The 23,129-nt window shown below is 40.9% G+C and overlaps 1 protein-coding gene across 1 annotated transcript in view; it reads right to left on the bottom strand.

The window, feature by feature from the left end:
* The window catches only part of LOC115155715 (tumor necrosis factor receptor superfamily member EDAR), a 53,756-nt gene that overhangs the window by 14,148 nt on the left and 16,479 nt on the right, over positions 1 to 23,129 (bottom strand). Inside the window, exons 2-4 of the mRNA XM_029702613.1 lie at positions 22,508 to 22,572; positions 6,829 to 6,951; positions 709 to 890 (exon numbers count right to left, since the gene is read on the bottom strand). Coding sequence (XP_029558473.1) covers positions 709 to 890; positions 6,829 to 6,951; positions 22,508 to 22,558 — 356 coding nt within the window. The 5' untranslated portion in view covers positions 22,559 to 22,572. The remainder of the gene's footprint in view (positions 1 to 708; positions 891 to 6,828; positions 6,952 to 22,507; positions 22,573 to 23,129) is intronic.

Below are 23,129 nucleotides of genomic sequence, written 5' to 3'. Positions count from 1 at the left end.
TCGTACAACGCTGTGTACTACTCCCTTTACAGAACAGCGCAAACTGGCCTTAACCAGAATACAAAGAGTAGGAGGCCCCGGTGCACAACTGAGCAAGAGGACAAGTACATTAGACTATCTAGTTTGAGAAACAGACGCCTCACAAGTCCTCAACTGGCAGCTTCATTAAATAGTACCCGCAAAACACCAGTCTCGACGTCAACAGTGAAGAGGCGACTCAGAGTTCCTCTGTCCAGTGTCTGTGTTAATTTGCCCATCTTAATCTTTTCTTTTTATTGGCCAGTCTGAGATATGGCTTTTTCTTTGCAACTCTGCCTAGAAGGCCAGCATTCCAGAGTCATCTCTTCACTGTTGACGTTGAGACTGGTGTTTTGCGGGTACTATTTAATGAAGCTGCTAGTTGGAACACAGGAGTGATGGTTGCTCATAATAGGCCTCTGTACGCTAATGTAGATATTCCATAAAAAATCTGCCATTTCCAGCTACAATAGCCAGTTACAATATTAACAATGTCTACACTGTATTTATGATCAATTTGATGTTATTTTAATGGTCAAAAATGTGCTTTTCTTTTAAAAAACAAGGACATTTTTAAGTGACACAAACTTTTGAACGGTAGTGTATGTGTGTAAATTTGCATGCCTGCGTGTCTTCAAATGTGTGTGTGTGTTGTCTTATGTGTGTGTTGTCTTGTGTGTGTGCACATACCCAGGTAAGCAGGGTCCACAGTCTGCATCATTGTCTGGTGTCCCAGGTTTGAGTACTGTAGCACGGTACAGACCTTCACAGTCCTTATGTCTCCTGCAGATCTCATACTTTCCCTTCGAGTACTTCCCCGGCGGACACGACACACACACAAAGTCCTCATCCTTAGTCCCATAGCCACAGTTCTGCAACATCACAAACAGGCAATAAAATGTGATTGGTTACAAGAACAGGACATGAGTCGTTCTGAACATTTTCATTCGGGGTGTTGGTGTAGTTTGTCTAGTGTGTGTGTGTGTGTGTGTGTCTTTGTGTTTGTACTGCACTACATGTGGCGACAAAGAGGAAATTGATGTTCTAGTATGGAATAAAGTGGGAGGTCATCTTAAACAGTCCCAGACGTATTCACTTCTCACAGTGGGGAGTTGTGACAACAACCAATACCCTGCATAGTCTGACAGGCAGACCATTGTTTGATCTATCTTTATTAAAACAGTTGAAGCTCCATCCTAAAGCCAAGCTGCTACTTGTCCTACAGACTTCAGAAACACTATATTCCGACTTCCTACTTTATTGGCTTGTCCAATATATCCACTTTGATCCTCTGATAAAAGCTGGATTAATTTATCAGTAGGATTCTGTCAGAGTGGATCAGCCCAGCTTTAGATCTCCTGGTTGACTTTACTTCTGTTGGTTCATATAAACCTTCTCCAGATAAAATCCAATAGAAGCATTTTTGTCCTGTCTCCATGGTCGTTGTAAACCAGCATGTATCACTGCATTAAAACCATCTGCTGTATCAGATCACATCAGATCTATGTGGGAGAGTGCTGTTTCATGTGTATGTGGGGGAATTAGTTAGCTACACTAACTAGTTCCAGTAGTTAGTGTAGCTAACTACTGGAACTACACACTACTTTTTTAGCAAAAATAAAATATGGGTGAAGTAGACAACTTCCTTTCTTTTTTGCCATCAGACCTGCATAATTCACACTCGAAACATTGTTTTTGTGTTTAATAGGCTAAATTACACATTCTGTTAACAGCTGACTCCAGAGTGATCTTTTGCAATTTGTCGATATTATAATTTAACACGAAGTAGTTTGGATGTAGTGAACTACATTTTCTAAGTAACTTCAGTTAAGTAAACTATATTTTTCTTAAAACTTCTTAGGGATAGGATAGCCCCGTTTTTTTAAATTTTCACCTAAAATGACATACCCAAATCTAACTACCTGTAGCTCAGGCCCTGAAGCAAGGACATGCTTATTCTTGGTACCATTTGAAAGGAAACACTTTGACGTTTGTGGAAATGTGAATTAAATGTAAGAGAATATAACATTAAGCATTTATGGCAATTTAGCTAACTAGCTTGCAGTTACTAGCTAATTTGACCTGGGATATTAACATTGGGTTGCTTTTTTACCAGAAATGCACAAGGTCCTCTACTCTGACAATTAATCCACAGATAAAACAGTAAACCAAATTTGTTTCTCATCATCTCTCCTACTTCCTTCAGGCTTCTTTTTCTTCTTACAACCTGACCACACCGCTCGCGTTGAGTGCGCGAGCATTGCAAAAGAAATGTACACATACATGTTAGTCAATCATTGCACCCCCACACTGCTCGCTTCAGTGAGCCTGCATGGCCAGGCGCAAAAATAGAACTTGGTTCTATTTGTGATGCTCAACGCGCTGCAGGTCCTGCCTCTCCCATCTCTTCATTGTTAGCTAATTTGCCATAAATGTTTCATGGTTTTAACCTGTCCCCAAATGAATATAATTGGTTCAGAGTTTGTTTTGATATTTCAACCTGCGTGTCCTGAACGCGTCTGGTGTGGGTGAACAAAATCAACGTGATGGTGCACGCAGACTCTGTTTGGCAAGTCATTACCCAAATCTACAATCATGAGCAGATATTGACATTTTCTGTAATTGTACAGGAGAGTTGAATAACTACAATTTAACTTTACAAGTTTAAAGAACTGACTATTCAAACCGTTAGCTATGTCTGTGACTGTTGTTTAGATGTACAGAGAAAGAGAAAAGCAGGGCTCCTTTTGCTGTGTGTGTGTGTGTGTGTGTGTGTGTGTGTGTGTGTGTGTGTGTGTGTGTGTGTGTGTGTGTGTGTGTGTGTGTGTGTGTGTGTGTGTGTGTGTGTGTGTGTGTGTGTGAGGTGTGTATGTGTGTAAGGTGTGTGTGTGTGTGCGCGTGAGGTGTGTGTGTGAGGTCTCCGGGGACTGATGACTAATTGCTACTGACAGACTACTGCATCCTACCAAAGGGGCTTCAATATTTGGGAAAAATCCAAATGGAATGACAAACTGTGAAAACTGTTCATTCCCTTTTCTGAATCTGAGCATGCATTCTGGGATTTAGCTGGTAACTCTTTGATGTGGGAGGTGTACCTTTGTGTATACCAGTGAGTCAGGTAAACTTCCTGGGTGGTCTGAGCAGACAGATAGACTAGAGAGTAGGGCTGTTATGGTGACATTATTACCGCCACACCGGCGGTCAAGAGTCATAATTGCAGTCAAATTCCACGTGACCGTTTAGTCACGGTAATTAGGCTTCTCCAAGCTCTGATGCTGCTGCTGGTCATTAGTAGCCTACCAAACTAGCTAACTGCCTGGAACTCAGCACTCTATTGTCCCTCTAATCACTCTGACATCAATGCAAATGTTTTATAAAAGCTAATCAAACACTTCATGGGAGCCCATGAGCTCATGTTGCTCAACATTTCTATAGGCTATGCAATTGCGTGAGAAAATAAATTGTTTTCATGGCCTCTATTAAAAACAGGATCCCATCAGCTTTCTATAGGCTAGGCCTACTATATTTATTTATCAACTTTCCGAATATTAAGCACATTGCTTCACTTTACAACAGGAGTATAGCCTACCTGGCTGGCATGACAATTAAACACGGAAAAAGTGTTCTCCATTCGCTATTTAAGTGTATAGACCACATGTATTTGTTCCCCTGCCCCTGTTCCAAGACAGCTGCATGATAATGGTCCATTCTAAATCCAAATTAATTCCACACATATATTATTTAGTATATGTAAAGACAACATTAAATTAAGAATAGTCTGATGGGTGACAGTATTAGCCTATCATTGTGAATTATGTATTATCACTTGTGATAAATCATAGTCGCACACCTCATGTAGCCTAGCCCATAGGCCTATATGTTTTGATAAGGGTTGTAACACAACTAAAGTTGCCAAATAACTTCTTAAAATGAAGCACATTATTCCGCTTTACAACTGGTGTAGAGCCTAACTGGCATACATAGGTGATGAATTTCAAGTTTGGGGAAGATAATTTTCACCATAAAAAATGCACCTTTATATAAAGCATAATCGGATTTGCGGTCACTTTTGAGAACAGTGTTTTCCTGCTAATTGATTGCATTTTGAAACATTTGCGCTTATAGCCTACTGCCGTGTGTGCATTGCTGCGCTTATAATGTGAAGAAATAACCTAATAGTTTATCAATATTTTAAGCTAAACATTCTGATCTGTTGCATCAGCCTCATTACTTTTAAAAGATTTTGATGCGAGTGGTGGTATTGATTTGGGATCTATCACATCCCACAACTGTCCTAGAGTATGTTTGGAATATTTATTTCTTGCACAGAAGGACAAGTTGACCAATAGAATAGATCAACTTTTGTACTATGGGGGATAGTAGATTGACATAGGCTAGTGCTTTGCTGTTTGTTAGGCCTACTGATCTTGTTGGCTGACGAAAAGTAGGCTAAATTATGGACAGTTCTTCTAACATCTTCAATATGTGCCTCAGAATTCAATAAGAGGGACCAAGTTGATCTGGCTGTCTTCGCTTGTAGCCTACTTCTTAGCTGTGAGAAGGACCCGATCATGTGACGGGCATTGGTTAATAAGAATGTAGATATCTGAGAGAGCCATGTGAGTGAGAAGTGCTTTGGAGCACGGCAGCCGGGAATTATAATTATTATTCCAGGGCACAAAAGGCATGGATTTTTTTAGGGGGCATTACGGCCACACGAGGGGGATGCCGCTGGAAAATTTGAGGCCTGGTGAGAATATTATCAAGTGCTTGTCAAATTGTGAATGAGAGACTGATGAAGTGTGTGCAGCCTGGACAAGAAACAAATCAGATCTCATGCCTTTCTTGCAACTTTTTCAAATCATCAATAGAGTCGCATCATGCAGCCTTAGAATGTATAAAAAAACGAAACATATAGGCCAACATTTGTATCACAACTAAAGTTGCATAAATAATAATATAGGAGGACCTGAAATAGGCATAGCCATATCAGGGCCTAACATATGGACAACTCAGAGTATGCTATTCTGTTCTTCTGAAATAAACTACATTTTCTTTATATCATGTTTCTTTAGACCTGTCTAAAATAAATAATGAGAGTAGGGCTGGGAGTAGGGCTGGGAGGCAGGTAGCAGAGGTCAGGGTTCACTTGCACCTGACTGTCACCGAAAATGTCATACTTGTCGTTGAAGATGTCGTATGGTAGATAGAAGGACCAAGGCGCAGCGGGATTGTGGACACTCATGGTCATTTATTACCAAAAAAAGGAGTAGAGCATCCACTTGAGAAAAAACAAAACAACAAACAATACTCACAACAGCAACAGTGTGGCAGGCTCAAACAAACGCAGTGCACACAACAATTCCCCACAACCCCAAAGACAAACACACACACCTATATAGGACTTCCAATCAAAGGCAACTATACACACCTGCCTTCAATTGGAAGTCCCAATCATCCACCCAACATTTAACAAACACAAACCCCCTGCCACATCCTGACCTAGACAAAGCAATACGCCCTCTGCTGGTCAGGACGTGACAGTACCCCCCCCCCCCCCCCCCCCCCCCAAGGTGCAGACTCCCGGATGCACCTAAAAAGAAAAACACAAGAAAAACACAAAATCCCCAATACCCCAACAAAACCCAACAAACAATAACCCCTAAACCATAAGGGAGGGAAGGGAGGGTGGCTGCCGTCACCGACGGCACTGTGCTACACCCTCCCTCCCCAACCCACCTATCCTGGAGGTGGCTCCGGTTCTGGCCGTTCCAGGCAGTCGGGCCACTCTGGCAGTTCGGGGCAGTCGGGGCAGTCTGGCAGCTCGGGGCAGTCTGGCAACTCCGGCTGTTCAGGGCAGTCTGGCCACTCCGGCAGTTCAGGGCAGTCTGGCCACTCCGGCAGTTCAGGGCAGTCTGGCCACTCCGGCAGTTCAGGGCAGTCTGGCCACTCCGGCGACTGTTGACTGGCGGGCAGCTCCGACGACTGTTGACTGGCGGGCAGCTCCGACGACTGTTGACTGGCGGGCAGCTCCGACGACTGTTGACTGGCGGGCAGCTCCGACGACTGTTGACTGGCGGGCAGCTCCGACGACTGTTGACTGGCGGGCGGCTCTGACGACTGTTGACTGTCGGGCAGCTCCGACGACTGTTGACTGGGGGGCAGCTCCGACGGCTGTTGACTGGCGGGCAGCTCCGTCACACAGCCCTTGTGCCCCCCCCTAAAAAATTATTGGGGGTGCCTCTCGGTCTCCCAGTCCTTGCCAGCCTTCTTCCGCTGCTTGGTCCTGTGTTGGTGGGGAATTCTGTCACCGAAAATGTCATACTTGTCGTTGAAGATGTCGTATGGTAGATAGAAGGACCAAGGCGCAGCGGGATTGTGGACACTCATGGTCATTTATTACCAAAAAAAGGAGTAGAGCATCCACTTGAGAAAAAACAAAACAACAAACAATACTCACAACAGCAACAGTGTGGCAGGCTCAAACAAACGCAGTGCACACAACAATTCCACACAACCCCAAAGACAAACACACACACCTATATAGGACTTCCAATCAAAGGCAACTATACACACCTGCCTTCAATTGGAAGTCCCAATCATCCACCCAACATTTAACAAACACAAACCCCTGCCACATCCTGACCTAGACAAAGCTGCTGGTCAGGACGTGACACTGACATGCTACATTATCTACTCATTACACTCAAGTAATTTCATCTCAGGAAATGTGTGTGTGTGGGTGGGTGGGTGTAGTTGTGCTCTTTTTTTATTTGTTCATTAGTTTGTGTGTGCGCTTGTGTGTCTCACCATGTGGGGCTCCTGTCCAGGTTTGCATGGTGGGCAGGGCTGGCAGCTACTGAGGGTCTGGTTGTAGAACTCAAACTCTCCACAACTACTATACTCTGACCTGAGAGAGGGAGGACAGGACACCTAAAAGAGAAGGAGGGGGTTAAAAGAGCGTACAAAGAGTCATAATGTGTGCTTTATTCAGGTTCTTGATTATAAATTAAGATGAAACTTTTTGTTCTGTTTTCAACTTACTACAGGATTCTACATACGCTTGATTCTGCTAAGATTTTATTTACTACAGGTTTTAATAAGTCATTCTAATTCAATTCAAAGAGAATATACTAATCCCCTTGGGAACCCAACTACCTCATACCCCAGTACAGTGACTCAGTATGGGTACTGCTTGTACAGTGGGGCAAAAAAGTATTTAGTCAGCCACCAATTGTGCAAGTTCTCCCACTTAAAAAGATGAGAGAGGCCTGTAATTTTCATCATAGGTACACTTTAACTATGTCAGACAAAATGAAAAAAAAAATCCAGAAAATCACATTGTAGGATTTTTTATGAATTTATTTGCATATTATGGTGGAAAATAAGTATTTGGTCAATAACAAAAGTTTATCTCAATACTTTGTTATATACCCTTTGTTGGCAATGACACAGGTCAAATGTTTTCTGAAAGTCTTCACAAGGTTTTCACACACTGTTGCTGGTATTTTGGCCAATTCCTCCATGCAGATCTCCTCTAGAGCAGTGATGTTTTGGGGCTGTCGCTGGGCAACACGGACTTTCAACTCCCTCCAAAGATTTTCTATGGGGTTGAGATCTGGAGACTGGCTAGGCCACTCCAGGACCTTGAAATGCTTCTTACGAAGCCACTCCTTCATTGCCCGGGCGGTGTGTTTGGGATCATTGTCATGCTGAAAGACCCAGCCACGTTTCATCTTCAATGCCCTTGCTGATGGAAGGAGGTTTTCACTCAAAATCTCACGATACATGGCCCCATTCATTCTTTCCTTTACACGGATCAGTCGTCCTGGTCCCTTTGCAGAAAAACAGCCCCAAGGCATGATGTTTCCACCCCCATGCTTCACAGTAGGTATGGTGTTCTTTGGATGCAACTCAGCATTCTTTGTCCTCCAAACACGACGAGTTGAGTTTTTACCAAAAAGTTATATTTTGGATTCATCTGACCATATGACATTCTCCCAATCCTCTTCTGGATCATCCAAATGCTCTCTAGCAAACTTCAGACGGGCCTGGACATGTACTGGCTTAAGCAGGGGGACACGTCTGGCACTGCAGGATTTGAGTCCCTGGCGGTGTAGTGTGTTACTGATGGTAGGCTTTGTTACTTTGGTCCCAGCTCTCTGCAGGTCATTCACTAGGTCCCCCCGTGGGGTTCTGGGATTTTTGCTCACCGTTCTTGTGATCATTTTGACCCCACGGGGTGAGATCTTGCGTGGAGCCCCAGACTGAGGGAGATTATCAGTGGTCTTGTATGTCTTCCATTTCCTAATAATTGCTCCCACAGTTGATTTCTTCAAACCAAGCTGCTTACCTATTGCAGATTCAGTCTTCCCAGCCTGGTGCAGGTCTACAATTTTGTTTCTGGTGTCCTTTGACAGCTCTTTGGTCTTGGCCATAGTGGAGTTTCGAGTGTGACTGTTTGAGGTTGTGGACAGGTGTCTTTTATACTGATAACAAGTTCAAACAGGTGCCATTAATACAGGTAACGAGTGGAGGACAGAAGAGCCTCTTAAAGAAGAAGTTACAGGTCTGTGAGAGCCAGAAATCTTGCTTGTTTGTAGGTGACCAAATACTTATTTTCCACCATAATTTGCTAAGAAATTCATAAAAAATCCTACAATGTGATTTTCTGGATTTTTTTTTTCATTTTCTCTGCCATAGTTGACGTGTACCTATGATGAAAATTACAGGCCTCTCTCATCTTTTTAAGTTGGAGAACTTGCACAATTGGTGGCTGACTAAATACTTTTTTGCCCCACTGTATATAACCTGTATATAGCCTCACTATTGTTATTTTATTGTGTTACTATTTTATTTTTATTTATTTGTTAATTTTCTTACTTTTTTAACTGCATTGTTAGGAAAGGGCTTCTAACTATGCATTTCACGGTAAAGTTTTCACTTGATTTGATTTTGAACCATTAATGTGGCCTTTACAAGTGCATTGACACGTTCACATGCCTTGTTGAACGCGTCAATGTGTGAACGCACGTGTGAACACGTGAATGCTGGAATAAATGAAAACATATGTCTGCTAGAATTGCCTCTGCCTTGTGTTTTTCATGTCTCAGTTATCACGGATTGATCATGTATAGGTCTTTTTTCATGCTGCGGGCGGGAGCAGGAAATCAGACAAACAACTTCAGGATAATTTTTTTTGTCCTGCTGATTTTAAAACAAGTGTCTTACTATTAGTGGGTCATTATATTCAAGGCTATAAAGTCATCTTTGTCGCATTATTCACACAAGTCTTGCTTGTGCAACTTGTCTCCTCTTCCCAGCTTGGGCCACCATGGGTGTGTGTGCGCAAATGGAGGCTGCCTGCGCGCTGTGATAGCCAGTGCGTGGTGAGCTGATTAAAATAATAAGTATTTCATTATAGGCTGTTAAACTTGTTTTCATTAGAATGGCATTTTTGGGGGTCAGGGTTAATTTTACACTGCTCTACAAAAGCAACAAAGGCAAAAACATCATATGTTTGATCGTGAAAGCTCATATGCCTATAGGTTTGCTGAATGCAAAGACCAATTTAACCTTTATTTTTATTTAAATCAGGTTAATTATTTATTATTTAACCAGGTATTTCACCTTTAATCAACCAGATGGTCTAATTGAGATGAAAATGTAATAATAACCTATTCAATAGTTGTTGTTTTTTCTCGTTAAAACGGAGCAAAACAGTTAATCTCATGCAAGCAACCTATAGCCTACAGGAATAAACAACAGGGGTGATTTTCACTGCATGCCGGCTACAAACACAATGGTTTCATTAAACTATATTTGTTCTTTCTATGATATTGTAAAATGTTGCAAGTTAAAACAGTACAAAACAAGTGATCTCAAACAACAGAACATGTTTGAATTGATTGCATAAATAGATAAACAATAATTTGCATGAATTGATAAAGATGCTTGAGGAAACTTCACATGAGCAGCTTATGATGGCAACCAAAGAGCTCATTATGACTAGAGAGGGGTGCAACTTTGGTTTTAGAAGTAGGGGGGGACATCATTTTCGTTTGTATATTTTTTTTAAACACTCCAAACAGCCTACCCGGCCGCTTGGATGTGTCCGCATGGTCCTAAAGCACCCAGAGCCTCGTTTTGTATCACATTCCAATGATAAAACTGGGGGGGGGACAAAAATGCTATTTTAGAATGTGGGGATGGCGCCCCTGACTAGAATATTCTTTCATTAAACAAGAGCAGTGTTTTTAGCCAGCCCTGTCGTTTATTTGAAATTAACAGTTTTATCGTGAGAAAAAAAATCTACATGTTTTTATTACACGTTCATCTCAATGACACACACCTGTTTAAATAAAGGTGAAAAAGTAATTAACCTTGTTAAATAAAAATAAATCTTAAAATGAAATTATATGAATGGTCTCTGTGTGCAGCAACATGCCATTTCATTATCATTGCTTTCAATTAGATTATTTGTTGTTTTACTTTAGTGTGAAATTAACAAAAGAAATGTAAAAAAATTGAATTAAATATTTTCCCACAAAAATTGGTAATGCCTTTATTCTGTGTTAAATATCCATGTGTTTAGTAAAAAAAAAGTGAAGTTGTCTGTCTGCCTCTGTTATTGCTATATTGGTTTATACATTCCAAACTTCTTAACTAGGCTATCTAGAAGGCGTCGGTAGGCTATGATATATTTTGTGACCACCCCCAAAGAATTAGCCTACATTCTACTGATATGGTTATAACGTTACAGATACATATTATGCATTTATGTCTCTGGGTGTAGCTATGCATTGTATAAAAACTAGCTACAAAATATATGAACTGAATGGGATGCTGATTGTCTCAATTGTCTCTTCCTGTCATCTTGCCTTGCATTTTATGACCATGACTGGTATGGCCAGGACGATACCACTAGCACAATACTCGTTAGTAGTGTGGCAAGGAAACAAAACACGAAGTAGATTTCATTTCTTTAGGAAAACAACCCTAATGTTAGAAACAAACATCATTATGTTGTCATCCAGAGTAATATTTATTTCTTTTCCATGCTATAGCAGAGAATATTTTACATACAGAAATCTGCTTCGTATTTTCTTTTTTGCCATGGTAAAAATATAGTGATACTGGTATAGTCCTGGCCCTAATGACTACAATAAACACATTGACTGACCCATCTTACCATCCAACTTTTAGAACCCTGGAAGTTTCCATTGTACAGAAATAAGTTAGTAGACAAGTTATAATCAACATGCAATCATATTGACTTTTGAATGGCAAACTTGAAGAGCTGTCATATGAAATACAATTGAAATTCATTAATGTCTTCCTTTACCAGTGCAAGAGATGCCCAAGTATATGATCTGTGAAAACTGCTTGCTCGAGCTCTTCGCACATTGTCTATCTTCTAAAAACATCTGTGAGAAGAATTTGAACGGGACTGTATGCCAACGGAATTGTGCTATCATCATGTCCTCAGTTCCCCATCCTCCCAAATGAAGGTGCCACCAACCTCCTGTGATGTTAGCTAACCCTTCCCCTAACCTTAACCCTTTAACCTAACTCCTAAACTTAACCCTAACTTTAACCCTAACCCCTAACCTAGCTAATGTTAGCTAGTTAGCCACCTAGCCATCTAGCTAGAATTCGTAACTTATCATACGTTATACAAATCCATAAAATATAAATCAGAATTATAATTCTTAACATATCATACGAAATGGGTGATGGACATCCACAAAGTAATAAAATACCATAAGAAACTTAGCATATCATACAAAATGGGTATCGCTGATTTACGTACAGAATAATACAAAATGCTTTGAGACCAGGTTGGCAGAGCAGGGCTATTCATTAATTGGGGATAAGAAAATTGTGGTGATTTCCACTTGTAGCAGAGAAATATACTGAACAAAAATATAAATGCAACATGCAACAATTTTAATGATTTTACTGAATTACAGTTCATATGAGGAAATCAGTCAACTGAAATAAATAAATTAGGCCCTAATTTTTGTATTTTTAATTTAACCTTTATTTAACTAATCTATGGATTTCACATGACTGGGAATACAGAGATGCTTATGTTTGTCATAGATACCTTAAAAGATACCTCACAATGGGTCTCAGGATTTCATCACGGTATTTCTGTGCATTCAAATTTCTATCGATAAAATGCAATTGTGTTCATTGCCCATATCATAACCCCACCGCCACCATGGGGCACTCTGTTCACAATGTTAACACCAGCGAACCGCTCGCCCATATGACGCCATGTGTCTGCGGTTGTGAGGCCGGTTGGACGTACAGCCAAATTCACTAAAACGACATTGGAGGCAGCTAATGGTAGAGAAATGAACATTAAATTCTCTTGCAGCAGCTCTGGTGGACATTCCTGCAATCTGCATGCCAAATGCACGCTCCCTCAAAACTTGAGACATCTGTGGCATTATGTTGTGTGACAAAACTGCACATTTCAGAGTGGCCTTTTATTGTCCCCAGCACAAGGTGCACCTGTGTAATGATCATGCTGTTTAATCAGCTTCTTGACATGCCACACCTGTCAGGTGAATGGATTATCTTGGAAAAGGAGAAATACTCACTAACAGGGATGTAAACAAATTTGTGCACAACATTTTAGAGAACTAAGCTTGGCTCTCCTTCTCTGTGGCCGACGTGAGTAAGACATTTAACATTTACATTTACGTTTACGTCATTTAGCAGACGCTCTTATCCAGAGCGACTTACAAATTGGTGCATTCACCTTATGATATTCACCTTATGATATTTAAGCGTGTTAACCCTCGCAAGGCTGCCGGCATCCCTACCCGTGTTCTCAGAGCATGCGCAGACCAGCTGGCTGGAGTGTTTACGGACATATTTCAATCTCTCCTTATCCCAGTCTGCTGTACCCACTTGCTTCAAGATATCCACCATTGTTCCTGTACCCAAGAAGGCAAAGATAACTGAACTAAATTAACATTGCCCCGTAGCACTCACTTCTGTCATCATGAAGTGCTTTGAGAGGCTAGTTAAGGATTATATCACCTCTACCTTACTTGACACCCTAGACCCACTTCAATTTGCTTACTGCCCCAATAGATCCGCAAACGCCATCGCCCTGCATATTGCCCTATCCATCTGGACAAGAGGAATACTTATATAAGAATGCTGTTCATTGACTATAGCTCAGCATTCAACTCCATAGTACCCTCCAAGCTCATCATTAAGCTCGGGGCCCTGGGTCTGAACCCCTGCTCTGTGGATCTGGGTCCTGGACTTCCTAACGGGCCGCACCCAGGTGGTGAAAGTAGGAAACAACACCGGTTTAACACAGGTTGCGCCTCTTCAACCTCAGGAGGCTGAAGAAATGTGGCTTGGCACCTAAAACCCTCACAAATGTTTACAGATGCACAATTGAGAGCATCCTGTCGGGCTGTATCACATCCTGGTATGGCAACTGCAGAGGGTGGTGCGGTCTGCCCAACGCATCACCGAGGGCAAACTAACTGTCTTCAGGACACCTACAGCACCAGATGTCACAGGAAGACCAAAAAGATAATCAAGGACAACAACCACCCGAGCCTCTGTCTGTTCATCTCGCTATTATCCAGAAGGCGAGGTCAGTACAGGTGCATCAAAGCTGGGACCGAGAGACTGAAAAACAGCTTCTATCTCAAGGACATCAGACTGTTAAATAGCCATCACTATGAGGCTTCCACCCAGTTATGTAACCCTGCACCTTAGAGGCTGCTGCCCTATATACATAGACTTGAAATCACTGGCCACTTAATAATGGAACACTAGTCAATTTAATAATGTTTACATATTTTTGCTTTACTCGTCTCATATGTTTATACTGTATTCTATTCTACTGTATTTTAGTCTATGCCACTGACATTGCTCATCCTAATATTTATGTATTCCTTAATTACATTATTTTACTTTTAGGTTGTGTGTATTGTTGTGAATTTGTTAGATATTACTGCACTGTTGGAGCTAGAAACAGAAGCATTTCATTACACACGCAATAACATCTGCTAAACATGTGTATATGACAAAGAAAATTTGATTTGATTTGTGCGTATGGAACATTTCTGGGATCTTTTTATTTACACTTTACATTTACACTTTACATGTTACGTTTATATTATGTTCAGTGTACCAACAAATAGGGCACTGACTGACAGCTGTCAGTGTAACTAGCTAGCATTCTAACCTTAGCCAGCTAATGAAAGTTATGTGAGCACCATTTCAGTTAAGTCAAGTAAAAATAATTATTCCAGAAATAGACTCCTAGCCTACCTGTCAAGAGATGAGTCTCAGCTAAACCGTGCCTATACAAGCTGTTGACATGTTGAGATTTGACGTTTGTCTGACTCTTGCCATTTGATAATTCCAGTGAAACTGTTTCGGATTCCAAATGTCATAGAAATAGAAAGAATTTTAGCTCTGGTAATATGGATAACCTAACAATTTAACATTTTGGAGCGTATAGGCCTATAGAAGCAATGTGAAAGTTTTTTTTGCCTGGCCTGGTGCCCCAGGTGGGTGGAGATGTCTCTTTAGTATAAATGAGAATAGAGCACCACAGTATGAGTCATAATATCCATAAAACCTAGCAGTCAAACAAGGAAATGGTTCCAAATAATTTTTCCACCATACATTTTTCCCATAGGGGAAATAAGGACTGTGTTTCATGTAGGATTACCCTGGTGTGATGTTTCATTAACCGTGTAAATCTCTCTAGGACATGGTGACTTTTATCAATATATTCGCAGGTATTTACCAACCAAAAATAAAATGCTAACTGCTGATGTGGCTATAAAAAGAACTACAAGTGCCATGATGATCTGGACTAGACTGCCGAATCGAGACAAAGGTAAGAATCTCTTGATTAACTATCTAATGTTAGCCAAATTTTGTAATTAATACATTGGCAAAATGTCTTTAAATTGACAAAACTGTCTTATGCAAGTTTTAAATTGACACCATACCTGTTAGTAAAGGTGTCAGTTAGTAGAGTTGACGTGCAGGATCTTGCAGGGATTTATTGTCTTGCATGAGATCTACTTTGATGCTAATTAGCAGTTCGAAGCTAAAAGTAAATAGAGCCGAATATATTGATAAAAGTCACCTTGTCCGACAGAGATTTACATGGATATCAAAGCGTCACGCCAGGGTAAGCCTACACGAAACACAGCCCTTATTTTAAGTGTTTCCAAAATCCATTATGGGAAAAATGAATGCTGGAAAAATGATTGGAACCATTTCCCTGTTTGACCGCTAGGTTTTATGGATATTATGATATCTCCACTGTGGGGCTCTATTGTCGAAAAGGAGCAAAGCCTGCACACCCGGGGGCACCAGGCCATGCAAAACAAATTTGCGTAAAACGGTTTATCGGCGGCTGGCGTCCAACATTAATGTGCATTAACCCCACCTATTCTACTGGAGCAGCCCCACCTCCCGCCTGTCCTAACTTAAAAATGTAGTATAAAGAGGGGTTCCTGCACATGCAGAAACGCCCCGAATTGCAGACCGTAATTGCACCCTTGTCTTAGGACCTGGAGAAGCCAACTTATATAGGCGGCACACCTGCAGGGAATTTGCACCGTCTTCTCAGCCTCATCTGTAAAATCATTACACTGACATAAATGTAACAACATAAATGTTTTATGTCGAAATATGTGAAGACACCAAGAATGGCAAAGATTCAAACATGTTTCAACTCACAAATCTGATGGAGTATTGCTATATGTTCCCGCTTTATAGCTAATGTACTAGCCTAACATGAAAGAATCGACAGGTCAATGAACAATGTTATAATTAGGGAAGCACAATATATCGGTGAACATATCAGAATCGGACGATAGTAGCTAAAAATGCCAACATCGGTATTGGCCCGATGTCTAGTTTTAACGCCGATCTGCAAAACCGATGTCAAAGCTGACGTGCATACCTATATAACGTAGGTACATGATGTAATGATGCCACGTAAACCTTTGCGCTACACGTGCAACACAGCATTCTTAACTCAGCCCACAATGTCTGCTGTGTGGATCGAGCAGTCAACAAGTTGAGCAGTCATTTGAAAGAGTAAGAACATTTCATCGAGACAACTCAAAGGTGAAATCCATTACCACAAAGATAATGGAATTCATTGCCCTTGACAATCAACCAATTTCTGTCGTGGGTGATGTTGGCTTTCGCCGACTGGTCGAGCACCGGTACACACTACCAAGTGCGCTATTTTTCAGATGTTGCACTACCGGAGTAACACAGTAATAGTGTCACTGCTATTAGCTTCACAACAAACATATTATGGAACGCCGTTTGGGTCTTTGCGTGTTCAGAAAAGATACAAAGCTGTACAAAAAAGTCTGCAAACACTGGCCACGAACGATGTGTTTACAATGCTGCGTTGGTAATTAAGCATAATTTGTTCGACTGCAACTTCTGGGGTAGCTAGATTAAGCTTGGTACCTAGCTAGCACCAATACAACCAGCCTGAAAACAATGACCAGTAGAAACTGCAGTGATTTTCATTATTCTGAGCAATGATTTAGGAATCTTTGTGATTAAGTATTAGCTAGGTTGCCACTTGTTGTTCGCCTATTGAAATTGAACTTCAGTTCATGAAAATAAATAGATAGTCAGTTACTTAACCCTGTTGCTAACCACAAAGTCCACTGTTGTGGCTAATCCTTATTGTGGCTAGCTTCTTTAATCAAAGAAGAACTGTCTTATAAATAAGGGTTATTTTAGATGATGACACCTAGCTATATAGTTAGATAGCTAGCTAACTATAGCTACTGAAACAGATATAGTTTTGCTATATTTTTGGGGAAGAACATTGTTTGCATCCATGAGCTAGCTAGCTTTTTTTTATGACCAGCACTGTAGGTCCGCGAGACAACTTTACCAGCATCATAGCATACGTGTTGATAAATCGTTGTGACATATGAAATGCAAGTGATAGTGTAATCAATGTGTAATAACTACGTTAAAAAATGCTGAACGCGTTTAATTATTATGTGACGTGCACTCATATTCAGGTCCTGATTGCTCAACAAGCTTAATTGATTGGTCAACAAGATTAATTAAATAGTGCTTTTTGACACGCAAAGACCCAAATGGCGTTCCATAGCAAAGACCGAAACGACGTTCCATAGAAATCCTGGTTGAGAATGAAACGACTGAACAAATGAACAACGAAACAGCACAGCAAGTAAGTGAAGGAAATAGGTTTTGATTATGTTTTACTGGTAATGGGGACATACGTAAATGCCAACAAAATAACATTTTGGTCAATGTGGTGTGTGTGTGTGTGTGTAACCTTTATTTGACTAGGCAAGTCAGTTAAGAACAAATTCTTATTTACAATGATGGCCTACCCTGACCAAACCCGGACGACGCTGGGCCAATTGTGTGCCGCCATATGGGACTCCCAATCACGGCTGGATGTGATACAGCCTGGATTCGAATCAGGGACTGTAGTGACGCCTCTTGCACTGAGATGCAGTGCCTTAGACCGCTGCGTCCGTGTGTGTGTTAACTATTTAACTGTACTAGAATGCTTAAAAGGCCGCTAAAATTCTAAATATGGGATATTGTTTTTTTTTGGCAAGGAAAATATCGGTATTGGATATCGGTATCAGCCAAAAATGTCATATCGGTGTATCACTAGTAATAATGTTGTTAATGTGTTGTGTTTATATACAGGCATTATATTCTGGAGTGAATTCCATTAATGCAACTGTTAGGAACTGAATTAATCAGACTTTCATGGGTCATGCAGGCGTTTGGAAAGTATTCAGACCCCTCACTTTTTCCACATTTTGTGACGTTACAGCCATATTCTAAAATGGATTAAATAGATTTTTTACCTCATCAATCTACATGCAATACCTCCTAATGATTAACATGAATTTGGAGGGAAGAAATGATTACATATTAAAGCATTGGACCTCTCACTAAAGGCTTTAGTCATCCAAAAACTATACTTAAATCCAAACTGGTTCTCTAGCAGATTAGTAAGAATGGTTCACTCCATGTTCAAGAATTGCCCTTTTCCCTTCATTCAGATTACAACCTCTCACTTTCGGTTATTTGAAAATGAATCTCCAAAAGATTGCTATTTTTAAAACAAGCCATAGAAAGCTGGTTGCAATTTCAGTTTAATCCACCAGAAAAGACAGAACAAATATTTTTTTAAATATTATGGTTAAACTCAAATATATGAATTGATAAAAAAACATTATTTTTGAATAAAAAAACAACCGTATAATCTTTGTAAATTATATAATGAATAGGAGTAGTGGAGTTGTCACACATGCGTTACCAGAAATATATGGAAATGTCGGCTCTATCCAAAATAACAACCAACTGATTGCAGCATTACCGCATAAATGGAGGAGGCAAGTGGAAAGGGGAGAAAGTAAGAAACTTGTCTGTCTGCCCTGCATTAAAAAACAAAATTGTCTAAAGAAAATTGTGATAAATAAAAAAAACATACCAGTTTCATTTAAGCACCAAAAAACATACAGATGCGCCAAACAGGTTGCAAAATAGCTGGGAGATTTTTGATGTACCGATTCCATGGCACATATGAACTGATACACAAAACAAGCCAGATTCAAAACTTTGAGTTTTTTAATATAAATTATTATACAAAATTCTAGCAACCAATAGAATGTTATGTATATGGGGGATACAACCATATGTAGCTTGTTATTGATCACAGGTTCAGGAATGGCAGAATATTTTGAACATTTTCTTGGAGCTAACTCTGCAAATAGCACTGCTGGGTGATTTCAAAAGTCATAGTCAATCGATAAATATTATAATAATACTCGTAGAATTTAAAAAAATCTTTAACTGTTACTCGTTTCAGGCTTAGGTCGCGCAGGAAAGGCATTTGAACATAAACATATATTTTTTTATCAAAATGCAAACTTGTATGCCATCTGTAAATAGGAATAAAATTGTTAAATTACGAGCCTAGTTGGTTTAGCCACGGAAAAAGCCAGGAACCTTCCCACTAGCCATGATTGGCTGTGATAATGGACACGTCAAGAGATGAGTTCGGATTGGTCTGTTATGTAGCACGCTTCTGTCTATAACATGAGCTCAGTATGTGTAGGTAATCCTTTCTAATGTGGCTATTTGAAAGATATCACAAAGAACTGCATAAGTGTTGCTAATGCTCTCCACTTTCTGGAGGACCGAGTTTTAAAATAAGTGGAATGCCCGGTGGAAGCAGAGTATGATAGCTAAGGAGATGGAGAAAATTCTGTCGTTTGATCGCAAATAATGCGGAGAGAGTCGAAAAGAGAGCACACAGAAGAAGGCTGTTGTATCAAACACCTGTCTCCAGATTACATCTTCAAACTAAGGGCAACAATGGCATCCATAACAGAGGAAGAAGCGTTCATCCATGTATACGGGTAAGAGAGTCTAGCTAGCTACATTTTCAGATATTATACGTTTCTAATTTTGTCAGAAAGTTGTTTTCATTGCAAGTTAGAAGAAATTGTAAGCTAGCTAGCTAATGTTAGCTGGCTGGCTGGCTTGTTAGCTAACATTGTGTTTGATCTGCATAATAATATTATTTGTATCTCAGAGCCATTTGCGTGGCTAGTTATAGCCTAATGTTAGCTAGCTAACTAACATTGAAACTAGCTAGTTGGTTAGCTTTAGCTACCATCAGATTCATGCTAGCTAGCTAGCTACATATCTAAACAAAAGACACTATGCAAGTAACCATTTCACTTTACCATGTGAATGTGACAAATTAACTTTGATTTTATTTGATATAGGGTGTGTTACCAGAGACGGTAATGTGAAGAACAATATGACCTGCACCAAAGTCAAATTAGGATGTAACGTTAGGCCAACGAGACAGTGTCCAAGTTCTAAAATTCTCCAGTAGAATGCCCTGCTTTTAATTCGTCACACTCACAACCGTAAACTATTATCTGTAATTATCTTGCCATTAACTTGTAAATAATGATCTTGTTGTGAGTTTGTTTTCCGATAATAACGAATACAAATTACCTAAAGGCATTGTCAGCTATATGATATGGTCATTATTTTAACTGGCTACCCAGCTAACTTACCGTTAGCTAGCTAGCTAACAAGCTAGAAACGAACCATAACATTTTTAGAAAGTTGCTTTTATTTGACTGGTTTGCTAGATTGACAAATACTAAATACATTTTTAAACGGACAAGTTTATTGGTGTTAAAATACACCAGTTATGCTATTTTGGACCACCAGGCTGCTGATATATTTTGTTTTGTGTTTATGCTTTTTCATAATGACAACGACAATTTTGATGTTTGATGACAATAGACAGTTCATGATGTCACTGTGATAACTGTCCACAGACATGTCGATAGATGTAGTATACAATGCATTCGGAAAGTATTCAGACCTCACAAATTTGAAACACATTTTGTTACATTATAGCCTTATTCTAAAATGGATTAAATTGTTTTATTCCCTCATCAATCTACACACAATACACCAATAATGACAAAGCAAAAACAGGTTTTTCGATTTCTTTTGTAAATGTATAGAAATTTTAACTGAAATATCACATTTACTTAAGTATTCAGACCCTATACTCAGGACTTTGTTGAAGCACCTCTGGCAGCAATTACAGCCTTGAGTCATCTTGGGTATGACGCTACAAGCTTGGCACACCTTTATTTGGGAAGTTTCTTCCATTCTTCTCTGCAGATCTTCTCAAGCTCTGTCAGGTCGGAAGTCCGGGCTCTGGCTGGGCCACTCAAGGACATTCAGAGACCTGTCCCGAAGCCACTCCTGTGTTGTCTTGGCTGTGTGCTTAGGGTCGTTGGCCTGTTGGAAGGAGAACCTTCGCCCCAGTCTGAGGTCCTGAGTGCTCTGGAGCAGGTTTTCATCAAAGATCCCTCTGCACTTTGCTCTGTTCATCTTTCCCTCTATCCTGACTAGTCTCCCAGTCCCTCCCGCTGAAAAACATCCCCACAGCATAATGCTGCCACCCCCATGCTTCACCGTAGGGATGGTGCCAGGTTTCCTCCAGACGTGATGCTTAGCATTCAGGCCAAAGAGTTCAACCTTGGTTTCATTAGACTAGAGCATCTTGTTTCCCATGGTCTGAGAGTCCATTAGGTGCCTTTTGGCAAACTCCAAGCGGGCTGTCATGTGCCTTTTACTGAGGAGTGGCTTCCGTCTGGCCACTCGGACTGATTGGTGGAGTGCTGCAGAGATGGTTGTCCTTCTGGAAGGTTCTCCCATCTCCACAGAGGAACTCTGGAGCTTTGTCAGAGTGACCATCTGTTCTTGGTCACCTCCCTGACAAAGACCCTTCTCCCCCGATTGCTCAGTTGGGCCGGGCGGCCAGCTCTAGGAAGAGTCTTGGTGGTTCTAAACTTCTTCCATTTAAGAATGAAGGAGGCTGCTGTGTTCCTGGGGACCTTCAATGATCCAGAAATGTTTTGGTACCCTTCCCCAGATCTGTGCCTCGACACAATCCTGTCTCAGAGCTCTACGGACAATTCCTTCAACCTCGTGGCTTGGTTTTTGCTCTGACATGCACTGTCAACTGTGGGACCTTATATAGACATGTGTGTGCCTTTCCAAATAATGTCCAAGCAATTTATATAACCACAGGTGGACTCCCATCAAGTTGTAGAAACAAGAGGAGGAGGAGGAGGAAGAGGAGATGGGAGGAGGTGGAAGGGGGAGGAGGAAGGAAGAAGGATTAGTTGGGATAAGGAGGAGATGGAAGAAAGAAGATAAGATCAAGGGAGGAGGTGGGAGGAGTAAGAGGAGATGGGAGGAGGAGTAGGAAGCGTCCGGAGAAAAAGGTAGGAGGGAGCGTGTGGCTGGTGAGAAAGAAAGGATGTGGGATACCAATGGGCAACCACTCAAACCCCAACATGTGACAGTAGTTATTCCAACCAAGTCGCTCAAGATCCAATGCGAAATTCGATGTCCTTCCAGGTACCCAGGACCCAGCACATTGGGAGATGCTTTCAAAACCAGCCTCTAGGGGCAACAGTGAGCACTTTTACCATCAAGTAGTCTTGGTGTTGCAGATATCTCCCTCCCCAGGAGTGGCTTTAGTGGGGATCATTAACTGAGCTCTGAGGGAAGTTAAACTCCTGGGAATACAGCCAACACAGATACGCATGCTCACTAACACACATACGCACAACCAACAGGTTTCAACATCAGAGGAAGAGAGGAGCGATTCAGACCCAGATTATAACTACTCTCTTAGAGCTCCATTGAGAAACCTTTGATGTTTCACAACCTCTGGCAAAGACCTACTAAAGTCTGGCTGTACCTCTGCCAGTGTGTCTGTGTATCTGTTACACTGTTGTCTTTATCCTCAGTTTGTTTCATTGCTGAAGATGGGCGAGGATGAGGAGAGGAGGGGGAGGAGGAGAGAGACAGGAAATGCAGGAGTAATTTAAGAGATACTCACCAATAACAAACAGAGGAAGAGAGACTCTTTCTGACTTCCTTTCTGGAACATCTTCACACCTTCCCCTGAGAAAGAGAGAGAGGAAGGAAGAGAGGAAGAGAGAGGCAGAGAGAGAGCCAGAGAGAAAGAGAGTCAGATGTACAGTACATGCATTTGAAACCCATGCCTCATACACCTACCATGTGTCATATTGCGTGTGGGTTATACTCCATTGAGTGTGTGTGTGATACTGTTCTCTACTTCAGGTTATTATTCCTCTGCCCTACTGATGTGATGAGATCATTAACAATTCCTCTATTAAAGCTCGGTCACTGAGGAGAGAGAGAGGGAGTGTGTGAATGGGTGAGAGCAGCCTGGCAGAGGAGGAGGAGAGGATCAGCCTGTTAAACCTCTGACACAGATGTATTATGGGTAAACAGTCATTAGAGGGACTGTGCTATTTGCTTTTGTTTTAGTTACTCTCACATATCTAGAAACCCCTTTAACTACTCCGGCAGCACATATTTACTACACTTATACAGGCACTGTATGTCACGGGGAAACACACTCCCTCTCTCCGATCTGTACTTACTAAGGTATACAAGCATTCACAGGTACATTAAAGAACATATAAAACAAAAAT

The sequence above is a fragment of the Salmo trutta genome, chromosome 20, assembly GCF_901001165.1.
Source record: "Salmo trutta chromosome 20, fSalTru1.1, whole genome shotgun sequence".
In the NCBI taxonomy this organism is placed as follows: Eukaryota; Metazoa; Chordata; class Actinopteri; order Salmoniformes; family Salmonidae; genus Salmo; species Salmo trutta.
Note: the sequence above shows the minus strand (reverse complement) of the source record. Positions and strands in the feature narration are given on the sequence as shown.